Source organism: Trachinotus anak, unplaced genomic scaffold, assembly GCF_046630095.1.
Source record: "Trachinotus anak isolate AG129_WGS33_773 ecotype Australia unplaced genomic scaffold, CSIRO_AGI_Tana_v1 ptg000024l, whole genome shotgun sequence".
Classification (NCBI taxonomy): domain Eukaryota; kingdom Metazoa; phylum Chordata; class Actinopteri; order Carangiformes; family Carangidae; genus Trachinotus; species Trachinotus anak.
In genome coordinates this window covers 9,011,906-9,036,270 of record NW_027273875.1, presented here as the reverse complement: position 1 = coordinate 9,036,270, position 24,365 = coordinate 9,011,906, and the positions used below count along the sequence as shown (strand labels likewise).

The 24,365-nt window shown below is 38.6% G+C and overlaps 1 protein-coding gene across 10 annotated transcripts in view; it reads left to right on the top strand.

Moving 5' to 3' along the window:
* The window catches only part of LOC139607759 (RNA-binding protein Musashi homolog 2), a 228,074-nt gene extending 204,438 nt beyond the window's left edge, over positions 1–23,636 (top strand). For 5 of the 10 annotated variants that reach the window (XM_071460933.1, XM_071460931.1, XM_071460932.1 and 2 more), the window contains 4 exons: positions 8,421–8,600; positions 12,606–12,760; positions 16,526–16,596; positions 17,775–23,636. In XM_071460933.1, coding sequence (XP_071317034.1) covers positions 8,421–8,600; positions 12,606–12,760; positions 16,526–16,567 — 377 coding nt within the window. In that variant the 3' untranslated portion in view covers positions 16,568–16,596; positions 17,775–23,636. The remainder of the gene's footprint in view (positions 1–8,420; positions 8,601–12,605; positions 12,761–16,525; positions 16,597–17,774) is intronic. The other 5 variants (XM_071460935.1, XM_071460936.1, XM_071460934.1 and 2 more) reach the window with 3 other exon arrangements.
* Positions 23,637–24,365: the final 729 nt, after the last annotated feature.

Genomic DNA, 24,365 nt, shown 5'->3' with positions numbered 1-24,365 from the left:
TCTGTCTGTGCAGACACAGACAGAACAGAGGACATAGATTGTTTAGTCTTGACCTTCCTCCCTTTTTATCATCTGGGGATGTTGTTGCATCTCCATCCTATCTCAGTTTAATTTGCAACACACTCAGCCCAAAATCAACTCACGGACAGCAATTCTAGTGGTTTCGTTTTTGGTACTAAATTTTCTAATTTTAGTGCAGATGAGGGTTTTTTTGTAAGAGGAAAAAGCCTCCTGTATGATGTAAGTGTGGATTCTTTGCACTTTGACTCCACCTACAGTTCCCATAGAGCACCACATACTGTATACTTTGTCTACCTTGACCCATTAGGAGAAAAACAGGGATGGCACGGTGCCTCCTAAAAAGTTAATTTGAAAAAAACAAAAACAAAACTTCATTAGAAATACTCAAAAATAAAAACCAGTTCTTGACTCTTGAGCCTCGTTTGTAGCTTGGTTGAGTTTTCTTTAAAAGAAACCTTTCTGTGTAGACGTTGCCTTTGTGGGAGCCGGGACGCTTGTTTGTAGATTGTCAGCGATGGACACAGAGTGTCATGAAAATGTGGACGACATTTTCCATCCCTGACACAGGGCACTTTCACCCTGCTCCCAATGCTCAACAGACAAAATGACAGCATGCTGACTTCCCTCTCTGTGACAGACCGCTGCTGATGACAAGGTGTATTTTAGACTTCTCACTGTGGCCTGGCACTTGTGGCAAACTATAGCCTACCACAGAGGCAGTGGCAGTTGTGTATCATAATGAGAAAAGTTACTGAAGATGTGGACTCTGCACCATCTGTCCAACTTTACTAAGATACTGTATATCCTACATATTTGTTAATTTTTTCCATTCCAAAATTTTGCAACTACTTCTTAACTATACTAGTAGTTCTCTGGTAGATTAACATTTAAATATTACATCTGAGGATCTTCTCATACTATCAAAATTAAATGCTTACACTACATTACTAAAATTTGAAAGCTAGTGACTGTAGACAAGATACCTGTGTTAAGGTAGGAAAAAGCATCAGAAAGACAACACAGAGTTAGTGGTTACTACTCAGACAGGCTAGGCTACATCTTTAAGTAAAAGCTCAAACAAAGATGGTGTCAGACCAGATACATATTGTAGACGTTGGTCTTCAGTCGGTTTTTTGCCACCCTAATGTCAAGTGGGGTGCATGTTGCACCTCGACAGTGCCAGAAGAAGGGCAAATGTTGATGCATGTTTGAGAGGACGTTTGAGAGATTGTAGCTCCAGGCAAGAAGCAGATCTGAGAGATCTGACTGACTGGACAGAGTTTACCTTCGCCTGGAGGTAAAGTGGTGTCGACTTATACTTGGCTTTGTAGGCTGGAATCACAGTTTTGAACATGATTTGAACCAGGACACAGTGCCACTGGAGGATGCAGAAGGCAGTCACATAGTATCAGTCTGAGGGGCTGAACATCTGCACAGTTAGGCCAGCAAGGAGGAAATTGCTAATTTTAAGATGACTAATGGATGCACCAGCACCTGGGCTGCATTTCAGTGTATGTCCACTGTGTTCTCGTACTGTACAAGTATTACTCACAGGTAGTTTATTGGTGGACTGAATGCTAACATTAGACATTTATATCAACAAGTTACTTATTGTTATCCTCCCTGAAAAATCATTCTAAAGACATGTAATGGATGTGTAGCTGATGAAACAGAATGAGAAGGTCAGTAATTTAAAAGAATACTGGTTATCATTCAGTTTTCTTCATTTTAAAGTAGACTTATCTGAAATCTCCAGTGCTACAGCATTGTCAGATAAAAACAGTGAAAAATGCAAGTGATGCAGATGGTTCTGACAGTCCAGGGAACTTCACAGGCCCCAGTCTACCCTGGTTGAGTGTTTTCCTGAGTCCTCTGAGCTTTCTGAGAAGCTCAAATGTCAGTCTCAGATCTCGGCTTTACCTGCAGAGTACACAAATCCCCATTCAGCTGCTTTTAGAGGTCTGGGTACTTGCTATGTACAGTATACCTGAATTGACTCAGGTGTTGCTGTGGTCAGTGTGAATTGCAGAGGTGTCCAGTGTCCAGTTTTATTGGGACTCAAGATGGTCTTCACATTTTTAAACCCCATTCCCCCTCTCAGTTAGTTGTTACTGTTCTTTGTTTTGTTCTCTCTTTTACTCATCCCACTTCTTCTCTCACCTGTTTTTTTCTTCACCAATGAAAATATGGAAACTCATGTGATGGGCATTTCCAAATTAAGATCATTATCAATATCCAAGCTCTGTGATCTTCAGCACTGCCTGAGAGAAGACCAGGAATGGCTGTGTGCACCGGACTTATCAGTCTGGCTCTTAGTGAGCTCAGGTCTATTTGTCCCAGATGCTAATCTGCAGAGCTCAGCTCTGAGGCCAGAAGTGCTCTACATGTATTTGGTTCAAAATAACATGAGCAGGCATGCCAAGCCCATCCTGCCTGGGTTTTTGTCTAAGGCCCAGGGAAAGATGTGACACACCGGGGAGGGCAAAGTATCCCTTTGTGCCTCCACCATGAAGCGGCGGCTCTCACAGCTGTGGGTAGCAGATGCTCTGAGGTTACAGCCACAGGCCTTCAGGGACATCACCACTCTGCCCTCCAGGGGCTGCATACATAACACACTCTCCAAAGAAAACTTACTGAATGCTTATTGGGAGTATGGTATTTATTCGTCACTCCTGGAAATGTAGTTCTGAAATACAGAATATGTTGTATACTGTCTAACCAGTACATGAATTTAAATTTACATTTTTTATTTTGAATAGACATATTTTTTAACCTATTTGTAAAACAGATTGCAGAGTAAATTGCATAATTTCCTGCATACCTACTTCAATATACATGATAACATCTTGTACTGTTTCATGACATAAATGCCCTAAAATTAAATTTGTGAGGTCCAAGAAGATAGCATCTTAGTAAGCAATATTTTAGTAAGCATTGGAGTGAAGCATAATTCCTCTTCCCTTTGTATCTAAGTGACCATTAGATGTAGCCAGTGTCACTCTCAGATTTCAGTCACAGTGAGTCTTAGATTTCTTCAGACCACATAAGCCTGACCAGACATGTTTGAAAAAATGTGTTGAGCCAAAAGGCCACGGCTGTCAGCTCTGAGCCTACTCACGATAGGATAATCTGTGCCGACTGTCGATAACTGAGTGCCCTTTCTCAGTCCCAACTTGACCAGATCCCACACAGGTTAAAATCTGCATTAAAATCATTTAGTGTGGTCTGTGTGGGCTTCCCTGCAGCAAATTAGTGGGAACTGATTTACTACACTGTTGCACATTGCTTTACCCACAATTCAGTGTTCAAGTTTTCTCTTCCCCTGAGACTTTCCACAATCATTTCCCAACTAAGGTTGAAGGTAAATATAAAGAAGTAGCTCTGTTGAGTTTGTCCATCACTGGAAAGAACAGCAAGAAAAGGGAAAAGCAGGCATAAAATGAAAAGTAAAAAAACAGAGGCCTGAGTATGGGTGAGTAAATGCAAGAAGAAATCATCTGTTAAAATTCATTAGCCAAGCTTCTCTGAACACAAAATGACAAGACATTAAATATGTATTATTTATGAAATGTCTGTGCTCTCTGAAAAGGGTGTCTAGTGCTGTTAATTACTCAGCCATTCATTCAGAAAAGATTATTTCAAATGGAAAGTGAAAGCAAGGCTAGACAGCAAAAGAGCTGTTAGTTTCTTTCACGCTATTTTTAAATGACATTGGTGAAAATGGAAAAGCTAATTATGGTAGCTCTAAAATTCAAAGCTAATTTGAGAAGCAGCATGTCAGGTTTATTGACATCTTCTGTAGAGTGATGTGGTTTGATGGCCACCAAGGAATCTCACTGGCACCACATGGGAATGGAGGAGCGACTGCATGAAAAAACACTACTTGCGGAAATGAAAATAACTTCAGGTAATAGATTTTTATATTCCCCAATTCCCAGGAACCTTTGTTTGTTTAAAAAATTAGTATATTCATATATATTCAAATAGTCCCCTTATAGATGAAAAGTCAACATCATTGTTGATTAAGAGTTCAAAATAAAGGCCCTTAAGTAATGTATTTTCAGACACTACTCATTTTAGCAAATCTTAAACAAAAAAAAAAATTACAAATATACATCACTGGTCAAAAGATGTTCCAGTGTGTTATTTACATTTACATGATTCGGTATCTCAATGTTTCTGAAATTAAAGCATCAGACACATAAACAAGAAATCATGGTACCTTCTTGTTAAATTAAATCAAGTCTAAATATTTGGACTCATTCAGCAGCAGAACACTCTCTCTCTGCAGCGGAAATCAAATATTATTTAGAAAGTTTGTCCCAACACTGTCGCAGAAGTTCCCACAAATGTTTTGCACTTTCAGGCTGCTTTGCTTTCACCTTCTGTCCAGTTCATCCCAAACAGCTCCATGGGGTTTAAGTCTGTGCTGCTCCTCCATTGTGTGAAGCCACCGTCTGGTTCTTTTCTTCTAATGTTTTGGGTCATTATCTTGTTGTAGACCGACCAGTCTGTCTGCCTTTGTTACATGACTTTTTCTCACCATTTTGAAATATAGAGTACTATCTCCTGCAGTACAGCATTGTCCTGATAACACATCAGAGGGTGCAGTTTGTCCCAACACTGCCTTTGTACAGACAGAGGGTTAGTAAGTCATCAGCCTGTGGGAATTGTTTGCATTAACTTTGAGGGCTTCACTTACTTCCTGCAGGAAAACTGTAAGTTAACCAAAACCCAAAAAAGACCTGTTTTCTATGACATTTACATGGTTTTTCAGTTTTTAGTGACCTTTTTTTAATGTACCTTGGGCAGTTTACCTCTTACAAGGTTGTTCACTGGATATGAACAGCTTGAATTTCAATTAAAACTGTAAAAATGGGGATGATCTAAAACTTTTGACGAGTAGTGTAGGTTTTGTTGTTGTTGTATTACAAGACCTGTCAGTCTATTTGAGGGTAAAATCAGTTTTTAATTGTCCTGATGAGGTGACTTTTTTGTTAACAACTGGGTCACTGATTGTGCTTTTAAAAGTGTGTGTGTGAATATAAATAAGGATCATCACAAACTTGGTGCAGACCACTGGCAAACTTATGAAAATATTTTTCAACATCCCAAAGTCACAGCAGGCCTGGGGAGCATGACGCTGCTTTTTATCATCAGCATGATTAGTTTTATTTTCCAACTAGCGAGAAAAAGAGCAGCAGCACTTTCAAGGTTTGTGGTTCCTCCTTAAAGGCAGTCACCTGGCAAAGTGAGAACGAGAGCAGAGCATTTATCCACTTAAAGAGCGCCACCCCGATGATGTCAGTAACAGATGATTGCAAGACACTCCCCTCTCCATCGCCTCACAGCCAGCTTTGGTCACCGAGGGCAGAAGGGAAAGAGGATGGGGGTAGGGGAGATAATTATCAGTATAAATGAAGCCCTGCGAACGATCCGCACTGCTGGGTCCCCTGATCTAGTCTCCAAGGCAACCTCACCACGCTCATTTGTTTTGTAGATGAGTAATTACATCCAATTAGTGGCCAGTGGAAAAAAGGGAGTCCAAGAAAGGCCCATTGTTCTGGATAGATTGTGTGAATATTAATAGTGGGACGGTCTGAGGCACAGTGATATGATCGGTGATACTAATGCAGCTGTGGGCACACTCTGCCCAGTCTCATCCTGCATAACAGATCAGATAGCCACTGATGAAAATATATGGCTTTGAGAATATGTGCCTGCAGTTTGTGCACAAGCGTCTGAGTCGTGCTCTCGTCCAGCTGCCTCCGTGTGGTAAACAAAGCCAGTTTCTCACCTGAGCCTGCCACACCTGCAGACAATGCAGCGGCATGCGCTGTCTGAAAACTTCTCAAACTTCATTACCTGGCCCCATGCTACATAAAATCTAGGAAGATGTCGTGACGTCACCTCAGTAGGAAAAATACATGTATGCAGTATGCATGTTTTATTGTATTTGACCACTCACCAACACCTGGCGCTGCCCAGTATGTGGTGTTTGGGGTTGATTTGAAGGGTAAATTAAATAAGGTTGGTACTTCAGAAATAGTTGTTGTTTTGAAAGGCACTTTATGAGATCTGAACTTTTCATAAAGCCGGGCAGACACTGTGGATTCAGACCGATTTTAAGCACAAATTGGTTGCTCCTGACTAATTTTCGAATCGGGCTTCTGTGAGACTGTTTGTCAGAAATTTGGTCGGCTGTCTTGCAGTTTGAGCAGTTCCACAGTCCGATTCCCCATATTGCCTCTGTCAAAACAAACTGTAGTGAGCTTGTTTTAATATTAATGGGGTGGTATTTTACATGTTGTGGCGAAGTCTGTAGTCAGCTGTGATAGAAAACTGATCTTCGCCACCAAACAGACAGTCCATATTGTCTGCATCTTCCAGCCATCTGCAGGTCCTTTTTTATTTGTGTGTGTGTGTGTGTGTGTGTGTGTGTGTGTGTCTGTCTTCTCACTTTTCCTTCATAATAGAATTTCACAAAGTAATGCTGCCTATAAACATTGCTGAGGAGTGGTCGTTAGGTTTGTTCAAACTTTATTAGAATTGTCAATGGACAAAATGAGTCAGGGGATTCAATATTTACGATAAGTGTGAGCTCCACATTGTTGCCGGTCAATTCATTTGTAAAGTGTGAGCAGGTTCCAGCTGAGCAGAAAGGCCCTTTAACATGTGTAACATGTGTTAACACAATGTACAATATCCACAGTAATAATAATAATAATAATAATAATAATAATAATAATAATAATGATTGCCACCAGTCTGCAGCATGTTTTATGCATGTCATCTAACCCCTTCAATAATGCTGCGACTACAATTTCACCAACATTACACTGATTGCAACGTGGTTAATGTTCAGTTGTTTTTATGTCAGTTTTATTTTGTGAAATATGTTGAAATACAGTTCATCAGTGAGGCATAGTGAAAATATTCTGAAATGAAAAGTAATGCCTGTAGGGTTCCAGTTTTACACTGTTCTATATTTGTGACATATTTAGAATAGCTTCCTTGTGAATTCCCAATAACACGGTTTGTGCTATTGTCAAATGTTTTTCCCCCATTATAATTATTCCATTGATCCAGTTTTCCTCATTAGCAAGGCCAATCAATTTTCAGTGACATTTGTCTAAGTGAAGTAAATGGAATGATTGCTTCTTGAGCTTTGTTCAATGTGTCAGGCATTATGTGACGTACGTGGGAAGCCTGCCATATTTGGAGCCTATAATTTGATGAGTGGGCAGACAGCCCACAAGTGGTGAGATCAGAGTGCTAAAAAGCATTGGCGGGGAGAAACATGGCTGGTGCTTACATTCCATTTGGCAGAAGTGGACTGTCTCACTCTGAATGGGTAGAGGTGAAGTGGCTTTGAATGGCTATTCGCTCCAGGACCCAAATAAAGAAAAAAAAAAAAACACAAACACACAGCAGGGGAAACCCAGCATGGAAAAGCCGGTGTCACCAATCTCAGTCCCTCCTGAGTAGATTAACTCTGTTATCAAAGAGGTGTGAGAAGTAGCAGTTTCTTTTAATTGCAGTCTTTATATGAGCAGCTTGTCTCAGATTAAGAGGACAAGCAATAAATGTCAGAACGACTTATTGCTAAATGACATTTTCTAAACTGTTGATAATCCACCATCTGCGTCAAAGAGAGAACCGTTCGAGGAGGCCAATGTGAGACGTGCTCAGATTTCAGAATGCCAATCATCAATAAACATGAATGTCTCTGTATCTCATTCACATAAAAACCTTATTATCTATTGCTATTGGTCAAGAAAGGCTTTAAATTAATTATTGATTGGTGCGCTTTGTGTTTCTTTTCATTTAAATGACAACAGCTTCCTTCAGGTATTTTGACAAAGAACTGTCGGTTTGAAATGAAAAATGTATTGAGCTGTGTTTTAATGATGCTTTAGTTTTATCTCACTCCATAGTGATTGGAAGAAAACATGGGGGACACAGGTCAGTTCTGCAAAAGCCAAAGTATCAAAGCTGTGGCTTTTATATTTTTGTAAATTTCACTGTGTATTGTTATTGGACCGTTTGAATCAAGTCAAGGAATCAAATTAATCTGAGGAGGTTTTAATTGTGTGCTTTCCGGGAGAGATAATATGTTTCTATAATTGTAGAGCTAGTATATAACATACAGCTGAACATATCAAGCACAGAACATATGCCAGGGGGGCCTGGCCACATGGCAGGAGCTGCTGGGGAGGGAGGGCAGGGAGGGCCACTTAAAGCAGACAAAACGCCAAGGATGTAACCTAAAAACGGTGTAACACACCACCAAGCTATGCTCAACAATCTGGACATTGACTTTGACAGTGAAAAAGTTGATTTCCACAATGATGGAGTCCCCTCCCCTCCCCCTCCCCACCCTATACTGTATCTCCCAGGCCTCCCCGATTATGGGTTTTACTCTGCGCCCAGTGACCAGAGGGGGGGGCCCTGCTCCTTTGCTGACTATGGCTCCCTGGGGCCCCAAGCGGCTCAGATGCTGCACAGTGAGCATGCCACCTCCGCCTGCAACTCCCCCCTCCAGCACCTACACAGCCCGGATCAGTTTAAGAACCCAGGTTTGTATATGCGCATCTATCTCATCCACGTTTTGGACTTTTCAGTTTGACTCATGACATTATTCCATGCAGAATAATTTTTCTCTCTTTTTTTTACATTTTCTCTTGCTTTTGTTAAGGAAAAAAAATCCCCCCCTTCAAAAAAAAAAAAAAAACTTTTAAAAAGTCTTGCTGACAAAATAGCATTGCATGTTTCTCCTCCTTTTTTTCAATTTTTAATGTAGATTTTCTGTTTCTTTGTGAAGTTATGTTCCAGCCCCTGCTTGCACATAGGGGGCCGACACACACAGTACAGAATGTAATCCTTCATTTGCATGTGAACAAAATAACTACTGATGATATTGGAGAGTACACTGGCCTCTCCATCAGAGCTCAGGTTCATGTGGATTTTGAACAGGAAAGGAGCGAGTAAGTGTGAGAATCTTTTTTTAGTCAAGCCCTTTAAGTATTTGAAGTGTAAGAATGATTGCTCGAGTTCCTAGTGTGTGAAATCAGTAGAAATGCTCCACAATGTTGAACACTTAACAGACAACATTTTTGCATAATACATCCATTACTCTGCAACACAAGCACATTTTCTTCTTCTGTGCTTTTTCTGATGTTCTCTTATCCACCTTATGTAATCATAGCTTTCAAAAGCCAAGGATGAGATTCCACTGACAAGTAAAATATACTTCACAGTGACATTTCAATGACTGCAGTGCATAAAAATATTATAAATTCATGCTATTTCTTTGAGAGCCACATAATTATCAACCTTTTTTGACATGCTACAGAATTTATCTTTTTTTTTATTATTATTATTATTATTATTCAGAATATTACATGATCACGTTTGCACTGACATGACGTACCACCAGTGGTTATTGTAAAGTTGTAAGTAAAGGAGGTCTAGTTTAGTGGAGTGGTTGAGGTGAATGTGCTGACCCACACTCAGCAGTTAGGTTTTTGTGTGAGACCCATGTGGCCCAGCCAGGCCTGAATCCTGCCACAGCCTTCAGTCTTGTGCCTTCGTCTCCACTTCACAACAACAGCTGCAAAAAAAAAAAAAAAAAAATTTGGACAAATAAAGTAAGAGGGTATGTGTAGGGCCAACTCCCCCCCCTAATGGTTAAAGTGTTGGCCAGCTGCACTGGAGAAATGTTGGCATGACTCTTAGCACAGCAAACAGCAAGACACACAAAGGCAGACTGTATAAATACAACAACAACTATACAAATACAACTGATTTTCTGGAGTTTTGAAGCGGGCCTGTTGCTTTACTACCTTTGTTGGTCACACTGCAAACATAAAATGGTTCACTACACTCTTTGCTTCCTGTAGATCTGTTAAGGACTGTGAAGGGTTTTAGTTTTTTCTCACTGCAAATAGACACAGTGAAGCCATTGTCTCTGATTCTGATCTGTTTAAAAGAACATTATATCTGACACAAGAGTAGAAAGGATTGTGTGTCACAAGTCAAATCAGCCCTGTATTTTTTTTTTGTTGTTTTTTTTTTTTTTTTTGTTGTTTTTTTTTTTGGTTTTTTTTATCAGCAGCTACTGTTAGTCACTCTGTTGGACTCTGTTGCTGCACGGCTGCTTTTTTGTTGTGAGTTTTGTTTGTTTGGTAGAGCACAGGTTTGTCTCGCCTGAGAGGACACGTTCAAATCCCCAGTGAGTCAACACAGCTTGATTGCATCGTAACCCAATTTACATGCTTGTTGTTTGTGGAATAGACTTTATATTTGTAGCCATCCTTGACCCTAATGATATGAAATTCAGAGACAATGATACCACTTATTTGGATTCTTTTTTTTTTTTTTACTTTAAGTAGATAAAAGCAAATATGAGTGATTTTCAGGAAGTATAATTGATTTTTTGTGTACATCAGCAGCCTTATGATGATGTCAAACTGGAGGTCATAGATTATCCATATTTCATTTATCACTTCATTATCGTTTAAACGCTATTGTGAGCAGCACTGCTCCCCACAAACACAAGCTCAGTCCACAGATGACAGTTGCCCAAAGGGAGAATAGGATAGTGTCCCTGTGCAGTTTGATGGCAAAGCTCATGGATTAATGCTTCTGTTGTGCACAGTGCCCACATCTGTACTTCAGCACGATATTAAAGTGAAGAAATATAACTTGGAAGACACAGGGAGGCAATGTGGCACACAATGTTCTATATAGAGTGAGACATAAGACATTCATTAATTCAGGTCTTTTCTTTTTTTTTCTTTGACAAACATAAGTCAGTCTTAGCATCAAATGATTTTCTCTTCAGTCCTTTTTTTTTGTCTTTTCAGTCAAATCTATCTGCACCACAAGTACCAAAAGCTAGAGCATATGAAAGACCTGTCATTCTTTATTTAAAAAAAAAAATGAAATAAATATATTAAAAAATAATACTAACACATTAATAGGTGTTCCAGTGGACCCTACTTGCACTTGGGATTGTTTTGCTCCCAGAGCTAAATGAAGGACCAGTGCAGCACCAAAATTTAAATGGGAAAAAGAAGCAGTATCACAGGAACAGGGGTGAGCCACACTCTAATAAAAATCACCAGTCATAGGAAATGAGGATTGCCATTTCAACTGAAAAGATCCTTAATTATATAATAAGCCAGCCTACTGGGGGCTGTGCAGGCAAGATAAGAGCAGTAGCTGCTCACTGTTTAAAAGTCCTTACAGTGAAACAGCAGTGTCAACTCCACTAGATGTGTGTTTAGTGAGATGGCTTCTATTTACTAGAGCACTATACACAGATATCTAAAGTATGTTTCTCAGGTGCTTCTAACAGACCTACCCTGTCTAATGTAGTGTTGATAAATGAAGCAGTGATATGTTAAACATGGTGACAATGACACTTTGTTTACCGTTTGTGTGGATGTGCTGCAATTCAACTGTATTTTCTTTACATGTCCTACAAAGACTTCCTCTCAGGCATCTCAGGGTTCATGAGCTCATATACACAAGATCGAGCATTTTCTGTGGTCGGAACATTTTTCTTTTTAATGCAGCTGTACAGTTTTTTTTTTTCACAGTCTGTCTGTGAATAAGGGTGAAATGGAGGGTTATGTGAAGCTGACAGCGGAGGAGATTGCTGTTAAGAGATCATTGCATTTTTCTTTTTCCTCGACTGTTTTTTTCCTGTATTGCCAGTGTTATTGGCCTTTAGTTGGCATCTGGATTTTCAAAAGACATTTTATTAGGCAGAGTTTTCTCTTACTCACAGGGCAAAGGTGGTAAGTCATGTGCAGTATTTCTTTTTTATCCCCCCCTGAGTTTGGGCCTGCAGATGAACTCGGGTCAAGCTTCTATATTTCCCCCTTATGCCTCCCTCTCTTGTCTCACTCACCTCTTTTGCTTTATGCCAGTGTTACTTTGGCAGACTGAAAAGCTGAAAGTCCCAGCTGAAAGTATCGAGACGATCCGGCTGGTGTCTCTGAATCCGTTCACATAGAAGAGCATAAAGTAGCATCAAGTATTTCACCATGTCTGGGTTCAAAATGCTAAAGTGAAATCCAAAATCCTTAATAATCCTGTGTTACTCTTCTTATTCAACAGCCAATGTTGTTTCACAAGTACTCCTTCACATTATGCATGACAACATTTACACTGCAACCTTACTAGTTTCTTAGCATGGTGGAAGTATTTCTAGCAATGTGCTTGTTTTGTGTTGTGCATGATTATACAAAGTGAATGTTACTCCTGTGCATAATACACACAGCATGTAGATTATACTTAGAATATCATACTGGATTCACCCTTAATTTTTATTTGTTTAAAGTCTTAAACTTAAATCCCGCACTATTTTGCCAGTCAATTTTCAGATGAAATTGAATATGTACTTCAACCTTATATATGAAACTTTAAGCAAGTCCTTTGAGACAAAAACATGAATCCAGTAATGTGTTCTTTTGATTTAAATGTGTCCATTTGAGTCATAGCGAGTAAGAGTTGTACCCATCGTTGTTGGGTGTTTCTGAGCTGCTCCGCTCCCTTGCTGTGTTTGTATGCAGGCACCAACCCGTCAAGGCCCGGAGGTTTTCCCGGTGCTAACAGTCCAGGGCCCGTGGCTGACCTGTATGGACCTAGCAGCCAGGATTCAGCTGTGGGCAACTACATCAGTGCTGCTAGCCCTCAGCCTGGCTCTGGGTTTGGCCCCAGCATCACAGTGAGTAATCAAATGCAAACTTTCTGTCACATGCGACCGCACTTTGAGCTCAGTTGCCTCCTCTGTGTCAGAATACCACCACTAAAATTAGACACTAAGCCAATGCACACTGCCTATGATTGTAAGGTTCGGGAAAATGATCCGACATAAGATTTTTATTACAAAGAGTAGAGCTTACTCATTATAGGTCATTACATCCCGCCTCCGGATTTATTAAAATAACCAGTACCTGCCTCTTAGCATGTATCCTAAATCCAAAGTAACCATTTAGTAGAGTGTGAGTTTGGTTCATTTCTTCTACTGTCAGTGAGTTCAGAGGTCCCATAAGCATTGTGTACATCAGGGTAAACCCAGTCTTAGCTCTGAAAGTTATCTGTGTCAAATGCAAATATTTATTCCCCTCAGAAGTTGCACATATCACCTCACTTCAGACATTGTGTCACCTTCCCAGAACAAATTTCCTTTATTTTTAGAACCCCAGCTGTCCCAGGGCTTGAGTTTGATCCGTCACTAGGACAGTGCTCATGAGCAGGTCTTGTCTCTCCCACTGTCCTTGTTGAGTTGCTCAGCCAGGTGCTGCTGCACTCCCCCTCCTGCAGATCAGTTAGCTGCCAGTTGCCATGTCAACTCATAAGTGTAAGACTATCAGGGCTAGTAGAGGTGACAGTAGGAAAGAAGTGCTCTCAGTCTGACAGTGTTGCCTTTTGTGCATAAGCAGCGCCCTTCGAAGAATCCTTCCTCTTGCTCACACTGCAAGAATACACAAGGACCCAAAGATAGAGGCACATCTTTTGTTGCAAGATCATCTAGCTATAGCTAAGCTGCAGCATTAAACATGGCCGCTCATTTGGCCCCTCCCACTGTCCCAGAATGCTTTCCCAACATAGCAGCGGGTGAAGAAGTCAGGAGACCCCCTCTTCATCCCATCTAGGTGGGTGGTACCATCAGTGACTAGCATTACTACAAGTTCATCAAAAACATGACTTAAAAGAAATTATTTTACCTGTCATTCTTAACTGCATCATAACGTATTCACTGTGTTAATGTTCAGCTGGACATGTTCAGGTATTGCTACGTTAGCTGTCTAAGAACAGGCAAAAACTAGAGATATTGTAGAGCCCAGACATTCAAATGTTAGCTTCTCAATCCAGCCAAATTAAATCTGCCTTACTTAGCGAGTGACTCAGAGATTCACATATGTTTAGGACCTTGTTTTTAATGAAGGGATGAGGCTCAAACTCCCCAAAGGAAGACATAATCAAACTATATAGCTTGTGTGTTAGTCCACCTAGGACTTCACTGGATAATTAATCTAAAATCGTACCATCTGAATTTTATGGCTCCTAGAAAGCAGCAGCAGTGCAGCAGGGCTAAGCTCTTGGATTCACTGCGAGGCTTGCTGAGGCATGTTTGTAATGTCGTACATGACTGAACTGAGTGACACAGTATAGGTTATGAAAATAACACCTGCTTTCTGAAAGAAGCTAATTAATGCATGGCTTAACTGAGGTGGAATAACGACAAGCCCATTAGTGCTGCAAACAAGCACTGCAAGGACTACAAAGTGAAGACAGTCTTTCCAAACTTTACAGTCCACATCATTAACTTGAATTTCCTGCTAAATAATCAGAATCAGTAAGTACAAGAAAGATAATTCTTGCAGTTAGACGTGGTATTTTTTAAGTTGAGTTGAAGGCATGTGTATCATTTTGACTGAACACGATATTTTATTGTTGTGCTTTTGTGAAAAATTTTGACTTGCGTTGACTTGTTTTGGAATCCCACATTGTGGTTGTGCAACAACATTTTGTGCATCTTTTCAGAGAGAAACAGCACAGGAGATCTGTCACTTTTTTGTAGTACATGGAATTAAGGGGACTAATAACAGTTAAGCAAGGATGAAGTGAATGTGAGACTTATAGCGCAGTAGTCATGCATGCTTGATATGGGATATTGCCACTGGGAGCAAAAAGGCATGACAAGGCAAAACAGCTAACTTTAATTCTAGTAAGTATGTGTAATTGATTTATGATATCCAAACAAACACACAGCTTAACAGAAAAATACATTTTATTGGCTTTTTGCTTCCTAAGCAAAGCCTCTCTTATTAATTGTTTTAGGTCCACTGGCTATCTGCCATAATCTGTTGGTCTCAGTGTAGGAAGCAAAATATTTGTTATGAAAGACCAGCCTGGCTCATTTTCAAAGCAGATTTACCAGCAGATAGTTTACAGATGGAAATGAGGCGATTTGTTTCCATTATTTTCCATTTGTTGCAACAGTTTATAACCGTAGCTTAGTGCTGAGTTAGAGAATGTTTGAACAAGTCTTTCAATGCAGCAAATTATATGAAGAAATGTGGCATGTTTACCTTAAAACTGTTTAAAAGATTTCATTAATGAAACAGAGAGGTGAAAATTATAATGTATTTTAACCATATAATTATAGGTGCTATATGTAAGTTTTGCTATTGCTACATAGTCGGTGTCAGCATTAACAGCTGTCAACAGTTACCAGTCCAGAAGAACTGCCACAGCAGTGAAAAGCAACCCACTTCTTTTGCCTCTATTCCTATTACTTCTGTTCCTCTACTGAAGTTAGCATGCTAACCAGCTAGCTCTGGTCCAGTTCAGCATTAGAGAATGAAGAAGTTGCATTGATCATGGGGTATATTAACCTTCTTTCTTGCAAACACAAGGATGGCTGAAGCTCTTGGCAAGCCACCTTCACCACCACCCCCACCCGCTCCTGGCCAGAAAATGTGTTTGGCAGCAGAGAAAACTTGCATACAGCACCTTTAAGGACAGGTTTTGTGATTCACTGACAGAATGCAAATGTACCTGGGATACTACTGGGTACTAAAACCTCACTTCAGAATTACCCAGTGAATCAAACAGAGTGCAGCAAAGCGGAGAGGTGATGCAGCAGCCCTCTGACTTCCTGCTCTCGGCGAGATGATCTCTCAATTCAGAACATTAAAATAGGAAATGATTCAGAACTAAAATGTGCTTAATAATTCCTTTCTTTACTGAGGATGCTGCTGAATACATGTAAGCTCATCATATGCCACAACCTCATGGATGACTTCACTGATTCACTGATCTGTCCCTCAGTCTTACGCTCCAGTGATTTTATTAATCCCTTTAGCCAATATCAAAACAGCCACTGTGAAGAAACAGTAATGAACTTAACTGTCTTTTTATACCAGACAATTAGAGAGCAATTAGTTGATTGAGGTGATAAAGACAGATAATCGCTATTGAAAGTGCTTCTCTTTTTTACTGGTGTTTTTGAATCTGAGGATTTCTGTAGACCTATCAGCAGCAAAGCTCACAATAATAGTGATAACACAGCTCAAAACCACACTGATCTTTTTGAGAGGTGGTTATGATCCTATCGTCTGCATGCTCTCAGATTAAATCAGTTGTGTATGTTAGCATGAATGGGGATTGCATGTATTATTATTATCTCCTTCATATATATTTTTGTTTAAGCATTTTCCACTGAGGATTTTGTAACCTGAGTACTTAATTGTCATAGAAAATTGAGGTCTGTGTATCGCTACAGGCACTGGTTTCCCATTATAATAATATAGAAGGAATCTGTATAATATATATATGAAAATATTCTCCTTCTCTGTTGCTCAACATGATCCAACTCAATCAAAAAGTTCACATTCATGCTAGCTGAAAAAAAGTTGATATGATACTCACTTTTCTTTCCTTGAAATGCATACTGACAAAAGCACTAACTGTACACTTTTAGGGCCCGTTGATTGCAACAGCTTTTACAAATGGATACCATTGAACAGGTGGCCGGTTGCCATCTCATCAGAGGTATTGCATTTTATTTACTGTGCATTTCTATCAGTCTCTCTCTCCTCTGTCTAATGTATGTTCATCACTTTATTTGTTGTTTATTCACCTTCCTCAACATGGCGGAGCTGGTAGTAAAGCGTGAGTGTGACGGAAGGTTCATCTCTTCACAGGGTGGTCTGTTTGATGCCTCAACAACAAAAAAAAAAAAACAAAGTAGAAGAGGTTATCATTCATTGCAGGAATTTGAATCTTGGTCAGTTTGTTTGTGTGACTTACTAAAGGAAAAGTTTTTACTCAGTCACACGCACACACCTATACTACCAGTTCTGCAGTTTTTCTTTCTTGTGTCTTAGTAACATGTGCAAATGTTTCCATCCTAAAATAATCTTACCCATACTTTACTAGTGCAAACCATATGTCCACTTACTTGTTAACTGCACAGTATGTTACATACCACTTCATGTTGGTTGTCCAAGGACACAACTACGATCACACCTCCTCATCACCAGGGCTGAAACAAAATGTAAAATCAGAATCAAGTAGAAACATGCAGAATCTTTAAGTGTTTCTAAATGTTTACGATGAACTGAATATTTCAGTTCAGTAATGTCTATTTTTGTCTCTGCGGTACATCTTCACTACTAACACTATCCCTCATGTATAGTAGAAGCACTGTCATCTATGAAACCCTGTCAGAATGTATTGAGCTTTTTATCTGCTTCCAGCTATTTTTGTAGAGACAGTGTGTGATGTGTGTTGAGTTCATTTGTGCACACGAGTCTAATTATTGTATTATGGGTTATTTCCAGCTAAGCATTACAGCTATTGTAAGACTCAACAGTTGCGGCACATGCATGAGCATGACTTCTAAATTAAAAAGTGGTGTAACTGAGAAGCATAGACTTTTTAAAATACAGGGTGTCTTATACTGTAATTATGAGTATGTATGTCATGCCTGCAGCCACAGTAAGTTTTGACCTGCTGCAAATGATGAAATTTTCTTTCACATTTGTTTCATGCTACTGCGCCTCAGTAGGCATCCAGAATATTGCTTTTGGAAGTCATATTAATGACCACAAATTTCTATCATTAAATGTCACAGGAACTCTTACAGAGTATTCTTGGTCAGGAATTTAACAAACTAAATGAAGTGTTTCTAATGCTGTTGCTGTTCCTTTTTCTTCTTTATTATCCAGCAGAGTATATCTGGTGGCCCAGGAAAGACAGGACGAAGTTTCTAATTGGCTTTGTGTGCAGGTGATGCTAATCCAACTTCAAGCACTACAGTGTCACCCAGGCAAAAAGAACGAAAGTCGGAACCATATGAAGAAGAAAAGAAAACGTTAGTCATCTCAGAAAAATAACAACTGCTGTACTATAATCCAAACCTCCTATAACTTTACAACCTGGTTTGGTATGATGTTTCACGTCAATCTCATTCACCTATCTTCTTCCTCTGTTAGCTTTTGTTTTGATTAGTTTGTAGAAAGTCATTTTAGTTTAACCTTAATTTTGTGTCATTTTATTTTATCTTCTTCTAGTATATTTGTGTAAATGGATTTTGTTTGAAGTGCGGGGGTCATAGCCAAGAATATCTGCAAGTCATGTCTTCATCTTTGTATGGGTTAGTGTAAAGGAAAAACGATGGGATGTTCCATCCAGTCTTTCCGCAAAAAAAGAAGCTCAGAGAAAGACTCGGAGAAAAAAAATAATCAATTTTAAGGAAAATTTAAAGAAGGTATCTAAGTAATAAATCTTAGTAGCTGTTTTATTTCTTGTGATGTCTCATTGTTAACCATAATTACCTATTTTTGGGCAATACAAAGAGGACTCCAATATTTTTATGGTCCTTTTTTATAAGTGTTGTTTTTGTTGTTTAGAAATATATATATATGCTATAACAAATTTCATATAACTACATTGTGAATTCAAACTTGAGAAAAAGAAATGTAGCTGTACATATTATTCCAGTCACTGCATATAACCAACTCAGTGAGAGAATAGCATATTTTTGTGATGGTGTGTCAAAAGAACATGTTATAGCGTGTGAATAGAAGAAAAAGCTGTAAACAGTTATTATTATACTTTTTCTGCTGGAAGACGGTATAACGACCCCAGAGACAAACAGAACACACTTGCTCTGTAAATACTGAAGCTGAATAATTTTACAAGTGTCATACCAGCAAATTTACAAACGGTGAGTTAAGTCAACACAGTTTTAAGAAATAAAAAAGAAAAGAGCCTGATTGGTATCTTTTGTCTAACTGTTAAGATATCAGTATCATTTCAAAGAGAGAGAGAGAGAAAAAAAAAAAGATGATTTAATCCAAAGCACACTGTACTTAGATGTGATGATTAGAACTTGAACCAGGCATTTTCCAGTGCTCTGTGCATCCTGACACTTTTATACTCTTGAGAGGAACTTGTTAGATGTATGTTATTGTTTGTTTCATCCTGCTTGTTCCTGATTCGTTTTTGGAACACAATATCTGGGCTCTGTGCTAGAGCCTTTATGTAATGCTTGTTCTCTGAATCAGTTCTTTTTGAATGAATTAGGAAAGTAAACATTTTGATACCATACCTCAGCCTTTGTGAGTTCTATTGTGGAATCATTGGCAGGTTTAATTTATTCTATAGTGGCAAAACAAATGAAAACACTGAAAGGTAATAAAGCGAGTAATCATTGCACTGTGAGTAGTGAAGTACAGGCCATTTTCCTATTTGCACATGTATATGTTGGCTTTTTAAAAACGGCCCTGTGCTTTGGGATAGTATGAAGGATTTTGGGGTTAATGTGTTCTTGACGCGACAAACACTTCAAAGTTTTGTGGTGAGTTAACACCTTGGGAAATAGTAACTGATATGTTGCAGTGTACACTTGGATTTCTTTATATATATATATATATATATATATATATATATATATATATATATTAGACCCATGCCTCATCGAAAGATATTTATACAGGGTCAAAAGATGACACTGAATTATTCACTATCTGTCACTGCACCAGGTTTTACACAGTATGTGTGGTTAATGATTTTACTCATGACAAACATTTAGTAATAATATGCTCCAGAGTGCAGTCCAGTTTTTAACATCATTGATGGAATGAATGGTGTGTATTCTGAAATACTTTACCTGCTGCAGATGTATTTGTTGTTTTCATTTTACCCACTTCCTGTCTCATTTCTTTTATTTCAAAACAACCAGGTAAAGAAATATGCTGGATACTTCTAAAGTAAATGATATGGAGGTGTTGATCAAGTAATAATATAAAGAGTAAAGAGAAAAAAAAACCCTTGTAATGTTCAAATGTAAAAGAAAATAAGAAATACAAAACTATAAAAAAAAAGAAAGATGCTTCTTTGCTGATTTCAAGTTTAATCAGAGTTTTATTGATACTTTGTGGTTTATATATTAATAATTGTAATATACTATTAAAATGTACTGTGCATCCATTGCTTTCTCTCTTTCCATTCCCCATCCTCAGAGATCCTACTATCTTTTGTTGATCATTCATGTATTTCATTAGTGTGTAAAGAAATCACAGTTAACTTGTAAACAGAGTGCTGTCTTTGATACCAGTGTAGTGCTCTTTGTTGTTCTCCCTTGCTCTACCTCTCCTTTCTCTCATATTTATCCCTCTCCCTCTTGCGCTCTTTTTCTATCTCCTGTAATTACAAAGTAGATGTTATATAGGACTCATTAATATAATACTTGTAGTGAATAGTGGATTTAGGACCAGTCGAGATAGACCTTTCTCTAAATGATCATGTTATTCTGATATTTGCAGACAGTTCTTTTGATAGAGGTTCATTGTAATTTATTCCCTGTATGTTTTATTTTTGGTTTTGGTTTTGCCACTCTCACATGGTTTCAGCTAACCAAAGCTCTCATGGATGAACAATAGAGAAACAGTTGCTGTAAGATGGAATTGTACACAAGGCATTATTTGGATCCCCACCCTTGAATGTTTTAAAAGGGGTGTGCCATACTACCTTAAATGCTAATGCTAGATATGCAAAACTTTTATTTTTGATTATTTTTTAAGAGGGACACAAGCTATAATCACGGAAAAACATTTTATGTAAAAAATATTTCATATTTTTTTAAGAAACATACCGATGATGACCACAATAGTCATGATATCAGTCATAGTGCTCTTTAAATAACCTGTTATATCTTTTAATGTTTATACACTTTGGAAATATCCCAGATGCCTCTGGTGTAGTTTTGTTTTTTGAATACTGTTTCTGATCTCTTATTTCTCTCAAAACCTTTATTAGCAGTTTTAATTATTTTAATCTCAGATTCTGGGAGCTAATTTTCGTTTGAATCCGTTATCAACGTTGTTCACATATATTGACTTTATAGAGGCATTACTGTAAAAATGGAAAAGAAAATACCTACCCGCTAAAGACTCCATTAAACAGAAAACCTCGAAAGGCGTAGCTGCTAGAGGACGGGGTGTGTATCGAGGCTGATCAATAGGTGGTTAAATTTATGTCCTGATACTGGCCCAGCACCCTGAAGCTGTCATTTATTACTAACCAGAAAAGATTAGATCAAACTTGAATAAAAATGCTTAAAGTTCCTGTCCAGAATTCAGAGATTTACACAAGCTGCTGCATTTCAAGCAAAAAGAAAACAATTATAAAGCCAATTCAGTTTCCAGAGCTCAAGCTGTGTACGCACTCCACATTCACAGGTTGAGTTATTTTTTGAGTACAGTTTCAATTAAGCATAATTTAGGTTATTTAATTCACCTCGTGAGGTTTTAAATTTAATACTACACACATTACATTAACAAATAACAGTTGTGTCTATTCATTCTTCACATCTAATAGAGACTGTCAAATTACATACAGTATATACAGTAATGGCAGCTTCGTTAGCTTCGACATTAATAGAGAAATTATTCCAATGAATCCAGCAAGTATACAAAACACTGTGTTACTGAAAAATAGCTGAAGATGAATCATCCTAAACTGATAAAGTCCACATGTCTCACAAGTCAAATAATATTTAACTTGAATGTAAAATGGTAAAAGAAATTGATTCTCGGAAAAATGCAGTATTTGCCCAAAATTTGACAAACAAACAACAGCTAAAAGTCATTTATTAAAAAAATAACATGTTCCAAGAATGAATGTTTATGTTCACCTCAATTGTACATTATAGTGTTAAAAGTAAAATATCTCAGTAACAGAAAAAAACATCAAATACAATTGTCAATCAATCATTTAAGTGTACCAACGTATGAGTACTAGTTAGGTTTATTCTGACAGGATCAAACAATGTGTTCCTCCTGTTCATTTGCAGCAATGTCCCTTGAATTTATCTGAAATTTGTATTAAATAATAAACTCGAACCACCACCAGGAGCAGTTTTATTGCCATTTCATCTGAAAGACAAACAACAGTGCAACAAGTGTAAAATATATTGTTTTGTGTTTTCACTGTTGCATTGCCTGGTGGTTGTAATTGGACTGTAATTAACCCTTTTTGACTGGAAAAAAAACCAGCTTGAAATGGCTCATTTTCCCTTAAAACAATATACAAAAATTGACTATTCTATTGTTTTGTGATCCTGTAGCTTGGACTTTAAGGTAGCATGGCTCTGTTGCTGTAATTTCATTTTATCTCAAACTGACAGCAGTTTACAGCTGATGAATGTTACACATCTTAGTAGACTAGCTTATCCATTTGGGGAGAGGGGAGGGGTCTTGGTTTAAGAAAAAAAAATAATCAAAAAAGAAAAAAAGTCAACCTGGAAGGTGTTGACATTTGTAGTGTACTACCGTATCCATTTAAACTTGAATCTTGAGGCAAGTGCTAGGCAATGGCCAAACAATTGATCCTATCCGTTGTGGGAAAATCCCACCCTGAAACCACACACACTTCTGAGATTTCTGTCATCTTGGATTCACATCTGTCTATCATTTTGGATATGAACAACTGTCTCCCAAAAGATGGGGCATCAGACAAGTTACTGTTTCAGGCTCTGCTCCATTTCTAATGAATTAGACTGACTTTGAAGGCTCATTGAATGTTACTGCGTATTTATTCCCGAAAGAGGCTTATTCATAGTGGTGCTAATGGTTTTAAACCAGACAATGTGCCCTTATCTCTGAGAGATACTGGATACTGTCACGGTGACCACAAAGTTAGTCTCCCAGTCCACAAAGTGACTCTCGCTAACACCACCATTTCTAGTGTCGCCTCTCGTTTCAGGATGTAACAGAGATCTGTTCATGTTCACAAATCTAGACTGAGCTCTACAAGGTGACAGAAATAACACAAGTTCAACTGTACTGTTGCGTTTTAGGGTGAATTTCCCCTCAGTCCAAACCATTGCCATCTCACCCATGCTCATTATTAAATATATACATACAATTGCAATATATATGTGTATAGATGAATATATATTTGCAATTTTGTTTTTGCTCATTTGAAGAATATTAGACTGGAGACCTCAGCTGTATACAGAATATCCCTCACGCAGCTACACCCAGGTTCATAATAGTCAAATCGTCATGATTAGCTTGCTCACCAACACGAGAGTTCACCCCTGGCGTGTTGTCGAGTTTGGAGCAGACTGCATGGCCTAGAGGGGAGCCTGGAAGCTCTTCAGACTGCATGGACGGCAGTGCGAGGCTCTGCTGTGCTTCCATGTTTCTGCAGGCTGAGCACAGAGCTCTCTTCACTGCTGTCTGCCCATTCCTAACACTTGCCCCTTTTTTTTATGTTAACCGACTTTTTATGGCGAGAGACAGACAGACTTGACTGACATCTGAAAGCATCTTTCAGGTTATCATATGGCTTGCTTAAGCCCTGTTGTAAAATATACTAAAAAAAAATAATAATAATGATAATAATAATAATGGATGGGGGTCTCTCACATATCAAATGTGGAAAGTCTAATTTTATATTTGTATTTTCAAATAATAATATTGACAAAAAAATGTCTGTGAAAGGTTTCCATCCTCTACTGTGGTCCAGAAATTGATGTGTCTGTCTGGAAAATAAATAAAATAAACTGAATTGTTATATTACTTGTTTTCAGCGTTTCACTGTATTGTTATTTTTTTGTAATATATTTATCTCAACATGTTGATATCACGTGTAATTATTTAGAGAACCATCACATCAAAGAGACATTCACTTTCCATACTGTGTAGCATCTGCCGACATCCCATAACCAGACACTTGGCTGTGCCGGGCAGGACTCTTATGTGTATTTTCCGTTTAGTACAAACAAGAGTTTTTCATTCCACGTTTTCACTCGACCACACACTCAGCATGTTGGCCCTGGGATCCTTCCAGGTCGCTCTTAAGTCAGCAGGATTAATAGAGTCTGACTACTAAGATGCATTCGGGGAAAACAGTGAACAAACAAGCGCTGGCGTGTAATTCTGCTGCCCCTCAGTGGTCTCTCCCAGCGCCTGAGAAGATGCAGCGCTTTCAGGAAAAACCAACAGCATCCCACCAGTGCTTTATTTTCCATCAGCAGCTTCACATGGAGAGCATCAATATTTAGCTGAGGCTCAGTGTGTAAACGGCCGAGGATGTGATGAGTAGATGAGCAAACAGGCTGCTGCATGACAGGCTTACAATAGTGATCAGAAAATATCGGGAAATATTAAGCTTTGCCTTTGATCTGTGTGTAACAGTGTGATCACTTTCCTTTTACCTGAGACGGAGAATTTCATTTCAGGTGCCAAAAACAAAAATCTGATTCTGAGTCATTTTGAGTTTGAACCACTGAAAGTGTAAAAATCATT